The following is a 19,763-nucleotide window of genomic DNA, read 5'->3' on the forward strand; positions in this document are numbered from 1 at the left end:
CCAGGGGAGTCACACTCTCAGTGTAGTAGGACCTTCGCCTGACATCCAGACTTTCACTGGAGTCCCAGAGCCGAGCGGGGCCATTTGCTCACAGGCCTGAATCTGCCTGGGTCTGGGGTGCCTGGGCCATGGTGTTGTGGTGTGGGGGCTGCCCAGGCCATGGTATTATGGTTGCAGGGTTGGTGGGGGGTGCCCAAACCATGGTATTAGAAGCTGCGCAGGCCATGGTATTGGGAGCTGCCCGGGCCATGGTGTTGTAGTGTGGGGGCTGGCTGGGCTATGGTGTGGGGGCTGCCCAGGCTGTGGTGTTGGGGGCTTTCCAGGCCATGATTTTGGGGGCGGGGGGGTTGCCTAGGCCATGTCATTGGAAGCTGCCCAGGCCATAGTATTGGGAGCTGCCCAGGCCATAGTATTGGGAGCTGCCCAGGCCATAGTATTGGGAGCTGCCCAGGCCATAGTGCTGGGGGGCTGCCTGGCTCCCTCTCTCACTGCCTGTTCCATGGAGGCCCCAGGGAGGCGGCCCTGGCTGAAGGAAGGCTGTTGTGAACACCATCTTCTGGGGAAGGCTGGAATGGGTCATTATTTTCCAGAACTTTGGCTTTTTTCTCACATATTTTGTGAAACTTATTTCTTTCCTTTTCTTAAAACATCTTATGTTTCTGCAAAATCCAACTCAGCCTTATCAAAAGTTATGCTCCTGATTTTGTGCAGCCACTAAGGCCTTTACAGAGTTCTGGGCAGGCTCTTAGGGAGGTGGCCTTCTTCCACGGTTTTCCCACCAGCCGGGATGTTTCCACCCACAGAAGCAGGACACAGGCCAAAGCACTGTCGGGCAGAGATGTGGGTTCAGGTCTCTGACTTGCCTTCCTCCTCTGGCCTTTACAGAAGTTTCAGTTAATTGGCTTCTAGACACTAATAGGGGCACTTAATTTTTTTATTTTCTTTTCAGCTTACATGGAAATGAAAGATACTTCCAGCAGGTACCACCCAAGAATATAACAAAAAGGGGGTTTCCTTTGGCTTGGCCCAATGTACCCCTTGAATTTCTTGAAAATTTAAGGTATTCTTAATAAGTGTCCTTTTAGCGGGTGGCTGTAACATAGTCGGAAATGATTTCATTATTGGCAGAATGCACCAGCTGATTTTGGTATTTCAACTGGCTTTTAAAGTTCAAGCTAAGTTTCTTTCTCCAGAGACCTGCCCTGCCTCTTGTTTCTGTTTGTCACTCACCGACTTGTTCATTTGTTCATTCATGCATTCATTCATTCATCACAGCCTCCTAAGTCTCAGACTCTGGAGACAGAGCAGTGAGCAAAGCCAGACATCATCCCTGTCTCATCAACAGACACGTCCCATTGCCACTGGGATGCTGCCACCCAAGATGGGTGCAGAGCTGCGGTGTGGCTGCCAGTGCCCTGCCCAAGTCTTCTTTCCCCACAGGGACACACAGTCGCCAGATACCAGGAGTCTCCTCTTCAGGCAGCTCACGCCTGCTTCCACCTCTGCAGAAGAACCCTTGGAAGGCTACGTCTCCCACTCTCAGGCTGTAGTCAGAAGCCAACTGCAGTAGAAATGACAGCTCTTTGTCCCAAGTCAGGGCAACCCTGTGTGCAGTTGCTGCTCCAGAGCTCCTGTGGGATGGGCTGAGCCTGACTCTGGCTGAGACCACAGCCTTGCTTAGCTCCTTTCCTCACCCCATCCTGCTTCCCTTCCTCCCCCTCTCCCTCAATACACCTTGTGCATCCAAACCCCTGCATCAGGCTCTACCTAGAGGCAACCTGACCCAAAACAGGTGCTATCAACTTCCATCAAAGTGGATTTGACTTGGTGGGGAGGTCGGGAAAGTTTAAGGAAGCAATGCCAGAGCTGAGATTTTCAGAATCAGTAGGAGCTAATTAGCTTAAGAGTGAAGGGAAGGATGCTCCAGGAGGAGGAACAACATAGTACAAAGTTCTGATGGGGAAGTCAGGAAAGTTTAAGGAGGTGATGCCAGAGCTGAGATTTTCAGGATCAGCAGGAGCTAATTAGCTTGAGAGTGAAGGGAAGGGAAGGGAAGGGAAGGGAAAGGAAGGGAAGGGAAGGGAAGAGAAGGGCGCTCCAGGAGGAGGAACAGCATAGTACAAAGTTCTGGTGAGGAAGAAGCATGAACTGAAGGCTAAAAGGAGGCCAGTGTTGCTGGAGCAGGGAGAGGGAGTGCAGTGTGAAAAGGAGCCAAGGGGCCATCAGGAGCATGGCAGGCAGGTGTCTCAGGCTATGGCAAGGAGGCTCCCCAAATGGGGCAGCATCTTTACCCACAGGTACCAAGCCAGGGCCTGGGAGAGAGTTAGGTTGGAGAAGCCCAGCAGGGTGGAAAATGCTAGCTCTAGGGTCACAAGTCTGAGGCTCCACTTCCAGTTCCAGAAACTACAAATGATGTCTCTGGGCCTCAGTGAGGGTCAAATGTACTACCCAAAAGTATTCTTCAGTCTTTTTTTTTTTTTTTTTGAGACAGAATCTCGCTCTGTCACCCAGGCTGGAGTGCAGTGGCGCAATCTCCGCTCACTGCAAGCTCTGCCTCCCGGGTTCACGCCATTCTTCTGCCTCAGCCTCCCAAGTAGCTGGGACTACAGGTGCCTGCCACCACGCCTGGCTAATTTTTTGTATTTTTAGTAGAGACAGGGTTTCACCATGTTAGCCAGGATGGTCTTGATCTCCTGACCTTGTGATCCACCCACCTCAGCCTCCCAAAGTGCTGGGATTACAGGCGTGATCTTCAGTCTTATAATAGTAACAACGTGCAGGTAACATTGTTTTTATTAGGAGTGTTTTTCTCCTGGGTGTTGCTAATAACACATTTCCTTTCCTTTTACTAGAGACTCCTTAAAGTCCAAGACACCATCTTTAGGGACAGGGGAGCAGAAGGGGAGATGGCTGCTGTGCAGGAGAGGACAGTTGAACTCTTAGCGTCCTGAACCAGCTCTGATGTATATGAAAGTAAAGGCATCTCTCTCTCCCCCTTTAGGTAAACACAGCAACAAAAAAGTTGTAAGAACCAAGAGCTCTGAGAAGGCTGCCAGCGATTATCACAATGTCCGTGTGGCCCATGAAGATGTTAGAGAGAGTAAGTGAGGCTCTCGGAGAGCCCTACACCAGTCCTAGGCCCTGTTCAGGGAGGGTGGGCGGGCACAGGCCCCTGGTGCAGCAGCCCGACTACAGATTCCCAATTGTGGGGCTGCCTGGGGCCTGCTGTCTATTCCGATCCATGGTGCGGGGGCGAGAACATTCACGGCAGCTTCTGCACCACACTCACACTTGTGCACTGCCTCACTACTCACAGCCAGATTTTCTGATTCAACTGCAGTCAGTTTTGAATTTCCTGGAGCTCTTGGTTGCTTTCCCCACCTCTCTCTCCTCAAAGACAACATCTTTTCCTTTCTTGTGAGACCTCTTAGCTGCCCATGGCCTTGAGTGTGCATTTCTTATCTCCCAGCCTGACCCAGGAGCCTCTGGGGTCAGAGATCAAATCTACTTGCAAAATATGCAGTGCTAGGCCGGCATCTCACAGTCATGAACATAGTGCACCTTTAATTACTCACCTTGGAATGTTCAAAGGTATTATTTTGAGACTCATGAACAATCTCTGGCCCATGAGCTACAGCTATTACTATTAACTACTACCATTATTATTATTGTATTGTTATTATTCTAAACTGTGGTAACCAGGATCACATTTCTGCTAAAATTAGTACTAGTAATAACAGCCATTCATTAAGCGCTTATGTAGTAGCCAGGCACTTGGCTGAGTATTTGACATCCCCTAGTGCCCCTCTGACTATGGGTATTATTATTATCATTATTATCCATATTTTACAGATGTGGAAAATGAGACATGGTAATGTGCATAGTTTACCAAGGGTTATGCAGCTTCTACGTGGTAAAACAGGGATTTGAACCCAAGATTTTCTGATTCTAGACTTTTTGGTTAGCTTAAAATAAATGATGCATTTCACAACTTTGCATTTACACAGGCAGGACTTTAGCTGCCATGTGAGTCCATAAACAATGTTACAGAGTTGATTGTCACAGATGGAAGTGCGTGCTTCCTTAAGCACAACGTAATGATTTGGGGCAGTGTTTCTAACCAAGAACTCGCCATCAAAGAAATCATAGAGATGACTGATAGTGCATCCTCAAGTGAAAACAGATGTCAACAACAGTGACCTTCTGTGGTCATTCACCAAATGTAAAGTATATTCCTTCTTAAAGTGGGCAGGCGTGCACTCCACCCATTGCCCATTGAGAGGACTCATCAGACCGGGAGAGCACATTCTGCACAGTGCACGCTGTGGCTGTGTTTCTGCTGCTTGACCCTGACGGTGTGGTGCTTTGGGGTCTTCTCTAAATGGGGGGTAATAGGACTCCTCACCTTGAGTGGACCTTGGACATTGACATTTTGTGCCCAAGCAGGCTGATAAAACACCAGCTGTTTCTTCAGGATTACAAATGCCACAGGGCTGATGTGGCTTTGAGAGTTGGTCTTGCCTCCCTGGGTCTTGCTGCCATCAGATCGGATCCTGGTACTTCTTCACTGCCTTGTGAAGAAATAAACATATTTCTTCACTGCCTTGTTGTTTTTTAAGTGCTTTTAAACATATTTTGCCCAGATTTTTTTGAGTAGCTTCAGCAGAAGGGTTGGTTTGAATTATCTTAGTTCTTTATTATCAGAATTGGAAGTTCTTAAACTTTTGAGGAGACATTTTCAGAAAGATTTTTGAAGACTCAATTACACACACACACACAGACACACACACGTCTGAATTTGCCTCCTTTTCTGCCATGGGTACACCCCTCCCTACTGGCCCACCCAGGATTGCTCCCCTGACTTTGGCTTCAAAGCTCTGTCAGGTTGGGATCACTGGTCTCATAGGCAGCCATCACGGCTCTGGTTCATGGTTCATTGAATGCCCTATATGTGATTTTAGCCTGTGAAACTTCTTTCACTACAGAAAAAAAAAAAAAAAAAAGAAGGGGTCGAGGATAACCTTGGAGGGGAGAAGCAGCTGAGGAGATCCCTGACATGCAACCAACAGATGGTGGCCATGGAGGCAGGGCACATGTGGCAGGGTGGTGTGGCCGTTAGGGACACAGGCCTAGAGTCAGGCACCTGAACAAGCAAGGTGTGGCCTCAAGTGCAGAACTGGGCATTCTCAGAACCCTGAGTCCATCCTCCTTTCAGGATCTACTCAGGTTGCACTGGGGGGCTTTGAAGGCAGTGTGGCAGAATGTTGGGCTGGTATACGTGACAACTACATTATGTTCAAGGTGGCTGGCAGAGCAGATGTCAGCCACTTCATTTGCAAGGCCGTGGGCAGTACAGGCGATGTTAACTACATTGAGTTATGAGAGTGGATGGGGTTAAAAGGCTCATCTCAGATGTAGAAGTCATCCTTATGGAACTTTAGCTTTTGAGGAAGAGAACATGTACATGGCTATCACTGTGATTAAGGAGTAGTGTCAGCTGTGGCAAGTATCAAACTACATTTTAGATGTTGTTTTGTAATAGTTTAAGAAGTTGGTTGAGTCATCATTCTAACTAATTCTTCACCTCTTCTCGTGTCCACACCCTTTGCTGTGTAACTCTTTAGTTCCCTTTGCCAAAGCTGGAAGTCCCTTGGCTTTGGGCTGGTCCAGGAGTCTTGTTTAGGCCAATAGATGAAGGTGAAGGGATCATGTGTCAGTTCTGAGCCCAAGCTTTGTTTGTTTCCATTTGTCTCTTGGGCCTCTTGCATCTCCACGAGAAGAGTGTGCATACCTAGACCACTGGTCCTAGGAGGCTGAGCAATAAGTGGAAGAGATGTGGGCCCAACCAGCAACCCAGAGCTACCCAGCTGAGCTCAGCTAATCTACAGACACCTGAAAGTAAATGCCAATTGTGTGCCATTAAGAGTTAGGGGTTGCTTGTTATACAGCAGTAGCTGATCAATACAATGAAGATAAAGCATGACCTTCTTTTTTCAAAGGTTACATGACATTCTGTAATATAACCATCTAATAATAGACATTTATGTTGTTTCCAATTTTTTGCTACTGTAAACAGCTTTTGTTGCAATGAAATTACCTTATGCCATGTTATTTACCATGCATTAATTGCAGGATTATTCTCTACTTGGCAATTCCCACCATGATTTTACCCATTTTCTGGCCTCTGCTTTCCTTTGTTTGCAGCCAGATGAGGGCTTGTTTTTTACATGTGTCCTAAGCTTTAAGCCTCTGCTCACATGTTCTCTCTATAGGGAATTGGACAAGCATCAAAGTTGGTGATTGAGAGGACAGCTTTGGGATCAGACTTACACTCGAGACTTTGGATAAGTTACTAACTTCTGGCTGCCAGACTCTGGAGAAGTTACTAACTTCTCTATGACTCAGTTTCCTCCTCTGTGAAGTGGGAATAATATTAACCTTATAGGCATATTGTGAAGATTAAATAATGTCTGCACAGTGTAGCACACAGCACACAGTAAGCTCTCAGCAAACATTAGTTAGCTATGACTTTAATTTACCATCTTGGGTCTTTTGTGTGCCTTAGAACAGGGGCTGGCAAACTTCTTTAAAGGATCAGATTGTAAATATTTTATGCTTTAGTAGCTAAGAGGCAAAATCAAGGATATGATATAAGTGCTTATATAACCATTTATAATGTAACCCTTAAAATATTTAAAATTTATTCTTATTTCACAGATAATACAAAAACAGGCAGTGGGCTGTATTTGACCTTTACTCAGGCTATAGTTTGTCAACCTCTGCCTTAGAAGTTCAGTGCTCTGCAATCCCACTTCCAAGAGGCCTCCTCTGATCACCTCTCTTTAGTTTCCTGTGCTTCTTTCTCATGGTCCTGGTTCCCTCCTTTCTCATATCACAGTGATTCCTGTGCACGGTTCTTTGGTTCTGAAAGCCTGTGAATGCTTAAGAGCAGGGGCCTTGTCTGATTCATCTCTGGATAGACCAATGTTGGTAGCAGCACTTGACAAAGGTGAACCTGCTTGTTGAGTACCCACATTGTGGTACAGCCAGCATCATGGTGAACAGAACAGGTGCTCTACATATGCTCAAATGGGTTCTCTATGACCCAGAACAGCAGCTGGCCCTTTCAAGGAAGTGATCTTTGATTTCAGTTCTTAGAGCAAGATCTATAGGAAAGAAACATGATCAGCCAGATGCAGTGGCTCAAGCCTGCAATCCTAGCACTTTGGGAGGCCAAGGTCGGTGGATTACCTGAGGTCAGGAGTTCAAGACCAGCCTGGCCAACATGGTGAAACCTTGTCTCTACTAAAAATACAAAAATTAGCCAGGCCTGGCAGCATGCACTTGTAATCCCAGCTGCTCAGGAGGCTGAGACAAGAGAATTGCTTGAACCCAGGAGGCGGAGGTTGCAGTGAGCCAAGATCACGCCATTGCACTCCAGCCTGGGCGACAGAGCGAGACTCTGTCCCATCAAAAAAAAAAAAAGAAGAAAAAAAGAAAGAAACGTGATCTCCTACCAGGATGGAAGTAGGATGGTTTCCCTGATACATGTTGGTGAATGCGAGCTGGCTTGATGCATCTCCCTCGTGCCTTGACTGGAAGAAGTTTGAGGCCTCAATCAGGCACTATACTTGAGGATTGGCCAACTTAATATATATTTGTGTGTGTTTTAAGATTGAGGGTTTTTCATTGCATCACAGACAGTTTGGTTTTTCATCCCAGCCCTTGTTATGAGCCTCTTCTCTTCATTACGTAACCAGACAGTTCCCTGGGGCTAAGTTGGGTCTTCCTTCTTGGCATCTGGCACAGCTATTCCCAGACCCCTGATTCTGGAGGATTTTACCAACATAGTAGACATGATAAACTGCCATGCCTGTATTTCAGACTCCTATGGGAGTGACAGGGGAGGTGAGGGGCCAGAACTGGGACAGACTCACACCCCTCTTGACAGACGGTGGTTAGGAAGCCCAAGAAATGTGGGCACTGGGAAACCAAAGGTACCCCTACTCCTTGCTATTTTCCACTTTCTGCACCATGTCAAACATGCCTAAAAAGTTACTCTTTAGTCTCTAAAATGAAACATGTGCCTTTGAAGGATTTTATAGCATTCCTTTACAATGTGGAGAGTTTTATTTTGTTTTTCCAATAATGGGTTTGTGGTAGGGCCTTCACTGGGTTTGATTAGGGGTCCTGGGCTGGCTGTAGCCTGCAGTAGACATGTCTGTAAACTGAGTGTGTTTATGAATGCCACATGAGCAGTGTGGCCAGTCTGCAGCTATAGGCTTCAGAAACCTTGGTCTGAAACCATAGGCACAGTGGACTTGTCAGCCTAGAAATACTTCCCAGACAAGGGTTTAGGGGGGCAGAACTCTGATGTTCTGATGTGCTCGGTAGCACCCATAGGTGGCATGAAATTTCATTCATTTGTATCAGCCACTTGACCCCAAGTGTGGTTCTTATTGACCAAGTACATGCTGGTCCATTTACAGGGGAGACATTCTAGAGGTTTACCTCCTCAGAATCCCCATGACAAGGGCGAGCACACGTGCTTCTGTTGCTCTTGGGGAGTTTGTTCTTGGCATACTGTGATCTATCTTGTTTCCATCTTCTCAAAGCTTCTGTGATAAAACCCTCTTTATTCTTTATTACTGACTCTTGGATGGATTTAACAGAAAACCAAATTTACCATGTTATGCCCTAAAACTTTACAAAAAAAAATTGGCACTTAAACCACTTGTGGTGGAAGTTGGTCTTGTGGTGAAAGTAGATTTCTTTCCTGGCTTATTAAACATTTGACTATGAAAGCAGTAAACACATGCTATAAACTGATCATGTCCCCACAGAATGTGTTTGTTGAAATGCTAACCCACAAGGTGATGGTATTTGGGGGTAGGGCCTTTGTGTGTGTGTGTGGTGGGGGCGGGGGGTGGTGATTAGATCATGAGGGTGGAATTCTCATGAATGGGATTAGTGAACCTATAAAAGAGACCCCCAAGAGCTCCCTTGGCCTTTCCTCCACGTTAGGGCACAGGGAAAGGATAGCCACTGTATATGAACCAGGCCCTCATCAGACACTGAATCTGTTGGTGCCTTGATCTTGGACTTCTCAGCTTTTAGAAATGTGAGAAATAGGCTGGGCGTGGTGGCTCACTCCTGTAATTCCAGTGCTTTGGGAGGCTGAGGCAGGCAGATCACCTGAGCTCAGGAGTTTGAGACCACCCTGGGCAATGTGGTGAAACCCCGTCTCTACTAAAATACAAAAAATTACCCTGGCGTGGTGATGCATGCCTGTAGTCCCAGCTACTCGGGAGGCTGAGGCACGAGAATCACTTGAGCCCTGGAGGTGGAGGTTGCAGTGAGCCAAGATTGTGCCACTGCACTCCAGCTTGGGCTACAGAGTGAGACTCTGTCTCAAAAAAAAAAAAAAAAAGGAAATGTGAGAAACAAATTTCTATTGTTTATAATCTGGTATGGCAATTTGAATAGACTAAGACAAGTACTAAGTACCAAATGAAAAGGCACTATTTTGCAGTGCCACCTGTCTGTTGGATATCAAGTATCCATATATGCCTGGCTTTGTTTTCAGCTCACTAATCTTTATTATTAATTCATTTTTCTACCCATGCTTGAAATGTCTTGCTTTCTTAATTACTGTAGGTTTATAACAAATCTTGACATCTGGTAGAGCAGGACCCATTCTTCTTTAAAAGTTGTGTTTATTCTTGACCCATTGTGTGTACTTGTAAACACACACACACACATTTACATCATGTAGTCAAGTTCTACATGATGTCAAGTCAAGTTCTTGGAATTTTGATTTAGATTTGCATTGATTTTACGAATCAACTTGGGAGAATGAACACATTTACAATATTGACTTCTAATCCATGAACATGGTATATCTCTCCACTTATTAGACCTTCTTTAATATTGCTCATAGAAATTTATCTCTAGAGGTCTTATATATCTTTTAATAGATTTATCTTTGATACTTGCTATTCTGTGATACTTTTAATTTCAATTTTCTACTCTTTATTGGTAGACTACAGGTATATAGTTAATTTTTGAATGTTGATTTTTATATTCAGCAATCTTGCTGAACTCTTGTTAATCACATATTATTTGATATTTAAGTACAAAATCATAATGTATATGAAATAATGACAATTTTGTTTTCTCCTTTTCAATTCTTATACTTTTATTTATTTTTCTTTACTGTGTTGGCAAAGACCCCCATTCATAAAGAATAGATCTTCCTTGTGGGTTTTAATTCTGCTTTTGTATTTTTAGTTTTCTTGCTATTTGGCCGTATTTAAAATATTTTTCTGTTTATCCTTTTCTTCAGCATGTTTTTTTTTCTTTTTTTATGGCAAGTAGAAGCCATGACTCTTGGATTATACAAAGGAGGAACAGTGTCTGGGTAAAATATTTTCCTAGCTATCACATCAAGTTACTTTCAAGGTCACATTATTTCTCTGAGTGTTTTGGATGGTATATCTCCTTTAACATTCTTTGGGTGGAATTTTTTGTTCTGCACAGACTGTACATTAGTGTTCATTCTTTATTTATTTTTCAATGAGGCAAGATTCAGCTAGATTTTCTCCAGGAGGGACAGTCTAAGCCCTTTCTCAGATCTGTAAATGTTGACTAGCTCAAAATGCAGAACCTTCAATACAGTTGAGTTTCCAGTTTCTAGCAGCCTTTTGTCTTTTAAATATTTTTGTTCTGAGGTCTCAACTTCAGGCCTCCTTCCTACTTCCAGCCAGTAACCATTACTCCTGCTTCTCCTCAAAGATAACCACCATCAGATACAACTTTTGCCTGTTTTGAACTCAATATTCATAGGATCATACATTGTATGCTCTTTTGTGTCTGACTTCTTTTGCTCAAAATGATGTTTATGAGATTTGTCTATGTTGTTGTATATAGCATGGTTCATTTATTTTTATTGATTTATAGTATTCTAGTGCACGACTATACTGCAGGTTATTTATTCATTCTCTTGTTGATGGGCATTTGGATTGTTTTCCATTTTTGGCTATTATAAATGGTGCTGTTAAGACTATTCTTGAAAAAGTCTTTTGGTACATATATGAATGCATTTTTGTTGCATGTTTACCTATAAGAATTGCTGGATCATAGTGTATGACTAAGTACTGCTGGAGATTTTTCCAAATTGATTGTACCAGTTAACACTTCTACCAGCAGTGAATGAAAGTTCTAGTTGCTTCACATCCTTACCAGCATTTGATATTGTCAGTCTTTATTTTCTTCATATTGGTGGGTATATGCTGATATCTCATTGTGGTCTTAATTTGTATTTTCCTGATGACTAGTGACTAATGCTTACTTACCATTAGGATAACCTCATTTGTGAATATGTGCTCAGTTCTTTTGCCTGTTGTTTTTCTTGTTGATTTATAGGAGGGTTTTTGTTTGTTTGTTTGTTTTTCTTGAAAATATGATGAATATGAGTCCTGTATCAGATACATGCATAGTGAATATCCCACTTCTTGGCTCATTTTTAACTCTAGTAGAAGTGTCTTTTGAATAACAAATGCTCTTAAATTTAATATAGACCAATCATCTATATTTTCTGTTGAGGTTGGTACTTTTTTCTTTGGACTAAGAATGTTTTTTGCCCACCCCAAGGTCATGAAGATATTTTCATGTTATCTTCTAGTGATAAAGTTTCCTTTTACATGAACATATTTTCATTAATGTAGTTTGATTTAAATAAAAACGTGAAGGAAATAATAGTGCAGGTGGTATATGGATGTGGAAAAATTTATGAAGATGATAATAGGCAAGTGCTTGAGGGTTGAGAAATGTTCATTTGAATCAATAATTCCTTTTTTTTGAGCCTTATAAGCAATGTATAAAGAATAGTGTTAATTTTCCATGATGATGCAGACATAGGGATTATCAGTTATACTTGATCATAATGCAAATTCATTCATTTGAGAACATTGGTTGGGCATTGGAAATTCGAGGATGAAAACTTGTCATTGCTGCTGTTGAGGCTCACAGCCTGTTCAGGGAGACAGACTAAACTACCATGGTAACAGTGTGGACTTTTCCTAGGAGGTTAGGCTAAAGGTAGGAGTGGGTAGGCTGAGAGGGTTGAGTGCAGGGGACGAAGTCTTGGGAGGCTTTTCAGGCAGAACAGCCCCTGAGCTGGACATTTAAGAAGGAGGTAGGTGGTCAGAACCTTTGAGGCTGAGGCTCCGGGCTGACTCCAGATATCAGCCGCTGTTGCCAGCGTGGGCTGGAACCCAGTTCTTTGAGAGTGTCCTCTGATGGATCCACTGGGGTCTGGGAAAGAAAATCTCTGAGCTTGTGTAGCCTCACAGGTTAAAGACCTCAGCCAGGTTTGTGGGGACTCTCTTCTGAGACTGGTTGTCTCAGAAGAATCACCTGGGAACTTCAGACCAGTGGTGGGTTCCTTTGCTATCCTATTGATCAGTTTCCGGGAGAGGGGTTAGGGCACCTTTCCTTTAAGTTTCCTGGGAGATTTTGATGCTCAGTTGGGGTGAGAGCTGCCCTCTGGAGGAGCTCAGTGATGAGGGTCTGAAGGATCATCTCTCCTGTGGTGGGTGTTAAAGAGCTTTCCAAGGACGACTAGATAAGGCTGAGATTGGCTCAGAGATTTCCCAAGACCCAGAGAGAGGCCCTGTCCCTGTGGGAAGCCAGTGGTGTCTGAGAAAGGCAGAGAGCTACTGCACACAGATTTTCAGTGCACTGGGAAGCTGCCTTCACACTTCACTGATCAAAGGGAATGTCAAGTTCAGAAAGGCGAAGGCAAGAATTCCATTAAGTCGAAGCTACTCCATTTATAGGCGACAATGAAAGCAAAAGTTCAGGAGGGCTGTGAGCTTGTTCCTGGCAGCGCCCACCATGTCTTGAGGCGATCACAGTAGGCCACAGGGCCTCGGACTCTGAGCTCTGCTCTGCCAGCAGGAGACGCCTGTCTTGGCTCCAGCTCTTTTCCTGGTGTGACCCCAAACACCATCAAGCAACTTCATTTGTGTTATGCTCTCGAGTTTTCAAGTCAGACGGAGGTGGTGTGAAGATTATGCTTGAGATTTTATAACTCAGACACCTAACGACTATTTAACTGTGTTCGGCATCCCTGAGTCTCAGCGATGATGAGCGATGATGCCCAACTGTTGGGGTCATTGTGCAGATACAAGACAGGAGTCTCTAGCCGGTCTGGCTTGCAGTAGTTACCTGCAGGTTTTCCCTGTTGCTCCCCAAATCACTCCACTTTTAAAATAATTTTCATGACATGACTCATAACGGCCCCCCACTCCCTGGACAGACTTGGGATACTGAAGGTGGGGTGTTGGGGGTCAGTGCTAGATTCAGAATTCTTACTTATATGCTGTATTCTGACTGTGCCCTGGAATTTCTGGGCCACAAAGGCCTCCATGATCTTAAATGCAATAGACATTTGCAATTTGTTCAAGAGCTGCTGTGCATAAATGGTAATATATGGTGATGACGATGATGATGATGAGGACTAATGAATCTGTGCCAGAGGGCAAATGCCTCTTTTTAAAGTATATGTAATGCAGAGACTGCTAGCAAGAGACAGATCTAAGGCAGTGCATGCGTGGGGTGGGGTAGAATGAGGCAGGGGACCCCATGCTTGCCTCGCAAGGAATAGAGCACGGGGCTGGGAGATGGCGCCCTGCTCAGCGTGGTGTGTTCTCAGAGAGCTGCACTCTCTTTAAGAGAAAAGCAGATTCATTGTGGATGATTGTCACTCTCCTTTCCTCTAGATTGTGACACATCTCTGATTTCTAATTAATATTTTCCTGAAGTGTTTTCACACTTTTTTCTGTCTTCTCCTCACCCACATGCTTCTCAGGATTAGATCCTTTTTTCTTCCTAGAAGCAACAGAAACTTGATTTAATGGTGAAGGATGAATTTGTTTGTTTTAGGGGAGAAACGGGGAGCTGTCTTGAGGCTGTTGGAACAAATTGGCTCAAGAGTCACTGAGTGATTGATTGTCGGAGCCTGCTTTCCTGCAGCCTGGCTGGAACCCCCGCGGAACACTGCTGAGGGATGAAGAGCTGCCGATGAGTTTCCTACTTATTTCAAGCACTCTTTAAACCTAGTAATTATCTCATCAATTGACATTGTAATACAAATATGTTACAGTTCCAACAAAGATTTTTTTTAAACTCTCTGATTACAGATATTTAAATTAAGCTTTGAAACCTTGCTTCTCCTCCGTTTTGCTTAGTCACCCATGCAACACTCCTGTACTTCTCCGTAATGTGTTCTGAAGGATGGGGAAAAGTCCTAGTCCTTGGAAGTGGTATTGTGATTGACAGGTCCTTGGACCAGAACCAGATGTTTCTTGGAGAATTTAAAGTTGATGGAGTTCTAACCTGTCATTCTAACTTTGCCATGCTTTCGGAGTTCTTTGGCTGGCAGAGTCCTCTGGGCTTATTTGCGGGAAGTGTCATGCAGTCCTCAGTGTTCGCTGCACCTGCCGGTCACGTGTCTGCTTGCCTTTGTGTCTATGTTTCTGGGCACATGATTCAAGCTGTTCTTTCAGTAAAGGCCGATGGTCATGGTGGGAGTAGGGTACGTTTTCCAAATACTCTTGTGTCTCAAAAAGCCCTTAATTGCCGTGACAATTACTGTGATTATTGACTGTAACTTAGCTGGTAGTGGCTTCCAGATCCCAATTTCTTTCACTTCAGCCCTTAGAATGCACAGGTTGCTGCTGCAAAGTCTTGTGCTACTCCGATGATCACTCTTGGTCATGTCCTGGCAGGTCCTAGACAAGCCCGGGACTGTGGCTGGGAGACAGTACTTGTCTCTGCCATTTCTGCCTTTCTTTTGAGATTTCTGGTTTTGAAGACACGGAGGTTTCCTGGATGCCGGTTCATTCATGCTGTGGATCTTGTCTGGCTGCTGATTGCCTCAGAGAAGCTGCCTAGGGGTTACGGTGTTAGCAGCAGTTCCCTACGTTGGCTGGGGTCCAAAGACGAGGGTGCAGCCCAGAGACTGAAGTGCTGACAGTGATGTCACTTCAGGGACCAAGAGCGGCCTTAGGCGCTGGCCTAAGGGAGTGGGAGCTGCTGGTTTCTGGTGACTTGTTCGCACTGTGCTCCCTTTGGTCTTTGTCAGCCCAGGGTGCAGCTGACAGAGGTCTCATCCATTTTTCAAGGCCTCTGCAGGCCTGGGAACTGCAGATGTTTTCAAAGGTTTTGCCCTGGCCCCTGTGGCTCTGAGGCCTCCAGACCATTCTGCAGGTGGAAGATTCCCCAGCCCTCCTTTCTCCGATGTGGCTCAGCATGATTTGCAAGTGGTTTCCTCGTTCTGCATAATTTCCTCCCACTCTAGTATTGTTCCCCTTAGCAGGAGAACCCACGGGGGGAGGAGCAGGTCGCTTTATTCATTTTGGACATTGAGTAGACCTGTCAGAAACCTCTAGGATGGGCTGGGCGTGGTGGTTTATGCCTGTAATCCCAGCACTTTGGGAGGCCAAGGCGGGCGGATCACCTGAGGTCAGGAGTTTGAGACCAGCTTGGCCAGCATGGTGAAACGCCGTCTCTACTAAAAATACAAAAATTAGCTGGGCATGGTTGCAGGTGCCTATAATCCCAGCTACTTGGGAGGCTGAGGCAGGAGAATTGCTTGAACCTGGGAGGCAGAGGTTGCAGTGAGCAAAATCGCACCATTGCACTCCAGCCTGGGTGACAAGAGCGAAACTCCGTCTCAAAAAAAAAAAAAAAAAAAAAAAGAAGAAAGAAATCTCTAGGATGATGCTCTCAAGGTAGGAAGAAAAGAAGAAAAATGAATCAGGTTGAAATATTCTGAAATTCATCAGAGTGAAGTATTAAGTGTGAATATTTCAATATTCTGTATTTTGAATTAATTTAGAATCTTTAAAGCAAAAGATAATTTTCCTGTCCTTTATTTTCTGGTCCCTTACTTTCCCATTCTTTAGCATAGGAAAATCCTGCCTTTTTCTAAATGTGGAGATTCTGGTGTCAGATGTTCAATATGTCTTTAAGATGGGCTTGGGAACTTTTCCTGGGATGCTTGATTCTGACAGGGGATTTTTGCCTTGTTGATCTTTGCATAAAGGGATGTGGGACAGTGAGTTTGTGCTTAGACTACTTTATGCTTAAATTTCTTTTTAGCTTAAAAAATGTTTTAAAATGGGATTTGGAGAAGGTGGGTAACTCCCAGCTGGCTCAGTGGGTAGTTTTATCTGAGCCTGCAGGATGCTGTACTGCAGGGCATGGCGCTGTGTGTTAGGCTGGGTTGCAGTAACATTTGTGAATTGCCCTGATGCTCATGGAAAACAGGGTGAAGTCAGAGTGAGGCAGACGTGGGATGGAGGGAAGGAGAGGAGAAGGCTATCAAAGGGAAAAATAAAGAATGGAAGATTGATTAAATAAGAACTTTCCAAGTGAAGCCGACATTACTGCTGTGTGCCTGACTGATACTGCGGCCTCTGCCACACGAATGTGAGGGGACAGAGTGCCAAGGAAGAAGTGGTGACAACCTTGAAGAGATTCTTTTGCAGCAGACGTTGGAAGATGATTGGGTATTTGCTTCAGCTGCAGATTGCAGGCGGATTACTCCAGCTGCAGCGTTCACACCTGCCTGATGGGGGCCGCCAGGTTTCTGAGGCCTGCCTGCCATGTCAACAGGCCGGTCTCCAGATAAGCAAGTGGTCTGAGTTTAAACTTTTTTTTTTTTTTGAGACAGCGTCTCACTCTGTAGCCCAGGCTGGAGTGCAGTGGCATGATCTCGGCTCACTGCAACCTCCGCCTCCCAGGTTTAAGTGATTCTCCTGCCTCACCCTCCCAAGTAGCTGGGATTACAGGCATGTACCACCACACCTGGCCGATTTTTGTATTTTTAGTAGAGATGGGGTTTCACCATATCAGCCAGGCTGGTCTCAAAATCCTGGCCTCAAGTGATCCACCTGCCTTGGCCTCCCAAAGTGCTGGGATTACAGGCGTGAGCCACCGCACCTGGCCCTGAATTTAAACTTTGTGCATGTGATTGGGCGCTGAGTGGCATAGACGGTGCCTGTAGATACCTCATAGCTGAAGTGTGGGCTCAGAAGGTGGATTGTTAAAGGGAAGGGGAGGGGCTCTCTTAGGGAATCTGTCTGAGGGTGATGAGCCTGTGCTGCAGCGGGGAAAGACTGCCCTGGGGGAGGTGGAAAGAAAAGCCCAAACAAGGAAGGAAGGTCTGGACCCAGAGGGAAGAGGAGAAAGAGCAGAACATGTGTGATGGAAACCAGGGCTGTGTGTGGTGTGGGGTGGAGGAGTGGCTGAGAGGGAGCAATTGTGGGGCCCAGTACAGAAGAAACGGAGATGAGGCTGAGGAGTCCCAAAGAGTGACCAGGGCTACTGTGAATGAATGGAGTCAGGAGCAAAAATCCCAGGAAAAGAAGGGAGAGAGGAAGCAGAGATGGAGGTGTTGCTCCTCCTGGGGTTGGCCAGTAGCAGGAGGCAGTTGGAAGAACTGATAACTCAGAAGCTGGACGAGCCTGCCTGAGCTGTGTTCACCCTCAGCTCTGGGCAGCAGCTGCAGGTGCCTGTCCCGTGCCCCGTGTCGGTTGTGAATTTGGCATCCCCTTGTTTTGCTAACAGCACCCTGATCCCAGTGGGCAGCCAGGGGACCAGGTGAGTCAGGCCCTCTCTGGAGGCATGCGTGAGGTTGAGTGGAAACTGAGAGGTGTGATAGGTGGACAGTGCCATTGGAATCCACTGTTCTGCTGCCGAGATGATGGGAGCTCTGTCCCTTTCCACCTGCACGTGTCCTGTGTCCCGCCTCTGTCCTTCTCACTTTCTGCCATCCCTCTCATTTCTCTAGGGATTTCCCTTCCTGTCTAAGTTGGCTGTGGTAGGTTTCTTAAAACCAAAGGGCCCTCGCTAACCCAGGCGGATCAGTAACTCTGTCTTTGCCTTTCAAGGACGTTGTGTTTTCTCTGCGTGGAATCTCTAGCTTCTTTGTAAGTGTCGCGGGCAGTGGAGAAGGCTTCCAAACCAGACTAATGGCTCCAAAAATAGCATCTTCTAATAAGGACAAAAAATCCCAGTGTCAGAGCATTGGGTTCCCGTAAGACCACGTTTGCGAGCAGGCCAAGTCATGTGTGTTTATCTGGGCTCCCCCACCAAAGTCATCATCTGTGCTGTGGGTGGAGGGGGTGAAGTTTCTGGCTTTGCCGTGACACCATCACAGGAGTGGACAAGAATGGCTGTTAGATGTGGCAGCTGCCAGCACTGCTGGCTGCGGGAAACTCAGCCCATGAGAGGGCAGGCATTGCACTTTTCAGTTGCTATTAGACGTGCACCCATGAAACACCTCACTTGGGGGCACTTTTTTTCACCCCTTGTGTATCTTGGCAAGAGGATGTGACAGAGCTTCCGTCTATCGATAGAAAAGCAATTTTGATGGATATGTAATTTTAGTCAGGTACTTCCTTTTTTGAATTAAAATACTCACATGCATAGGAGTCGTTCTCTTTTTCTGGAAGAAATGTTTTGAATAGCAATTATTGTTGCTTTATTGAGCTGGTACATGATCTATATATGTCTGCCTGTCCATCTGGTGGGCTATCTGTCCATCTGTCCGTCTCTCACTTTGCGTGTATAAATGATATAAATAAAGGTGGCTTTGCTGAAGGAAGTCCATGGAATTTACCGCCTGCTGTGTCTTCTGCTACCAAAGAAGAAGCTGGTGGTTGGGAAGGCTTTCAACACGGCAGTGAAATAGGTTCGTAAGATGGCAGCAGATCCTTTTGGTGTTTCTGATGCTTGGTTATGTGGGACTGTTGTGGGTATGTATTGAGTACCAGGACGTGGAGGGACAGGACCTGTGCCTGGTTCCCCATCAGGGTCTGAAACCCCCCAGGTCCCTTGAACCCTGAAACCACAGCTGGCAGAGTGAAGATAAATAGAGGCTATTCCCAGGCCACCAGGAATCGCCTGACAGAACCTGCCGCCTAGCCAGCTTGGTGTCGCAGTCAGTGGGTGGGGTCTCTCTCTCAGTGGGTGGGATCTCTTGGTGGGCGGGATCTCTCAGGACAGACCGGTTATTCCTGAGAATGCTGACTGTGTCTAAGGCGGGACAGGCTGAGACCAGGTGATGGGGAGAAGAGCAAGGAGTGAGCAGGAGACGAGGATGAGAATGGGGCACAGCGGGTCAGCAACCCCAGCTTAGGGAGCCCAAGAGCTTGAGCCAGAGCCCAGGCTCCTGGGGCCAGGCTGCAGGATGTCCTGGAGTCCAGCCTCTCCGAAGGGACAGGCAGCCTAATGGGTCAGTGGTCTTGACTCTCGAGCTTGCCCTGGATTCTCACAAGGCCCTCTGGTGGATACCAGTGACCGCTGGGGACTGTGAGCTCCAAGAGGCGAATGGCATCCCACAGAAGGGGCCCATTGTCCTGAGGTGAGAGTGGAGGGCACGGGCCCAGGCTCCCAGCTGCCTCAGAGAGTGACGGGGTGTGGGATTATAACCTGGGCTCAGGGCCCAAGCTGCGGAGGTGCCAGACCACGAGAGTGGCAGGTTGGGGCTGCTGGGACAGCATGAGAAGGTTCTGTGAGGAGGCAGGGCTGTTGGAGGCCCAGTAGTGAGGATTTCTGAGTATGTAGTGTGAGGATTAACCTTGCTGGTCAGCCACTTGAGGTCCATTTCTGGTAGGCAGGATGGAGAGTGAACATGTGGGACCCAGGAACTGCCACCACATGGGTCAGATTCATGTCCTTCAGGCCTGGAA

General features: G+C 46.1%; 1 protein-coding gene across 4 annotated transcripts in view; it reads left to right on the plus strand.

Annotated features, from left to right (window-relative positions):
* Positions 1-19,763, plus strand: part of CPXM2 (carboxypeptidase X, M14 family member 2) — a 219,719-nt gene that overhangs the window by 81,466 nt on the left and 118,490 nt on the right. For all 4 annotated transcript variants that reach the window (XM_055246335.2, XM_055246325.2, XM_063616959.1 and 1 more), the window contains one exon: positions 3,002-3,100. In XM_055246335.2, coding sequence (XP_055102310.2) covers positions 3,002-3,100 — 99 coding nt within the window. The remainder of the gene's footprint in view (positions 1-3,001; positions 3,101-19,763) is intronic.

This window comes from Symphalangus syndactylus, chromosome 2, assembly GCF_028878055.3.
Source record: "Symphalangus syndactylus isolate Jambi chromosome 2, NHGRI_mSymSyn1-v2.1_pri, whole genome shotgun sequence".
Taxonomy (NCBI): Eukaryota; Metazoa; Chordata; class Mammalia; order Primates; family Hylobatidae; genus Symphalangus; species Symphalangus syndactylus.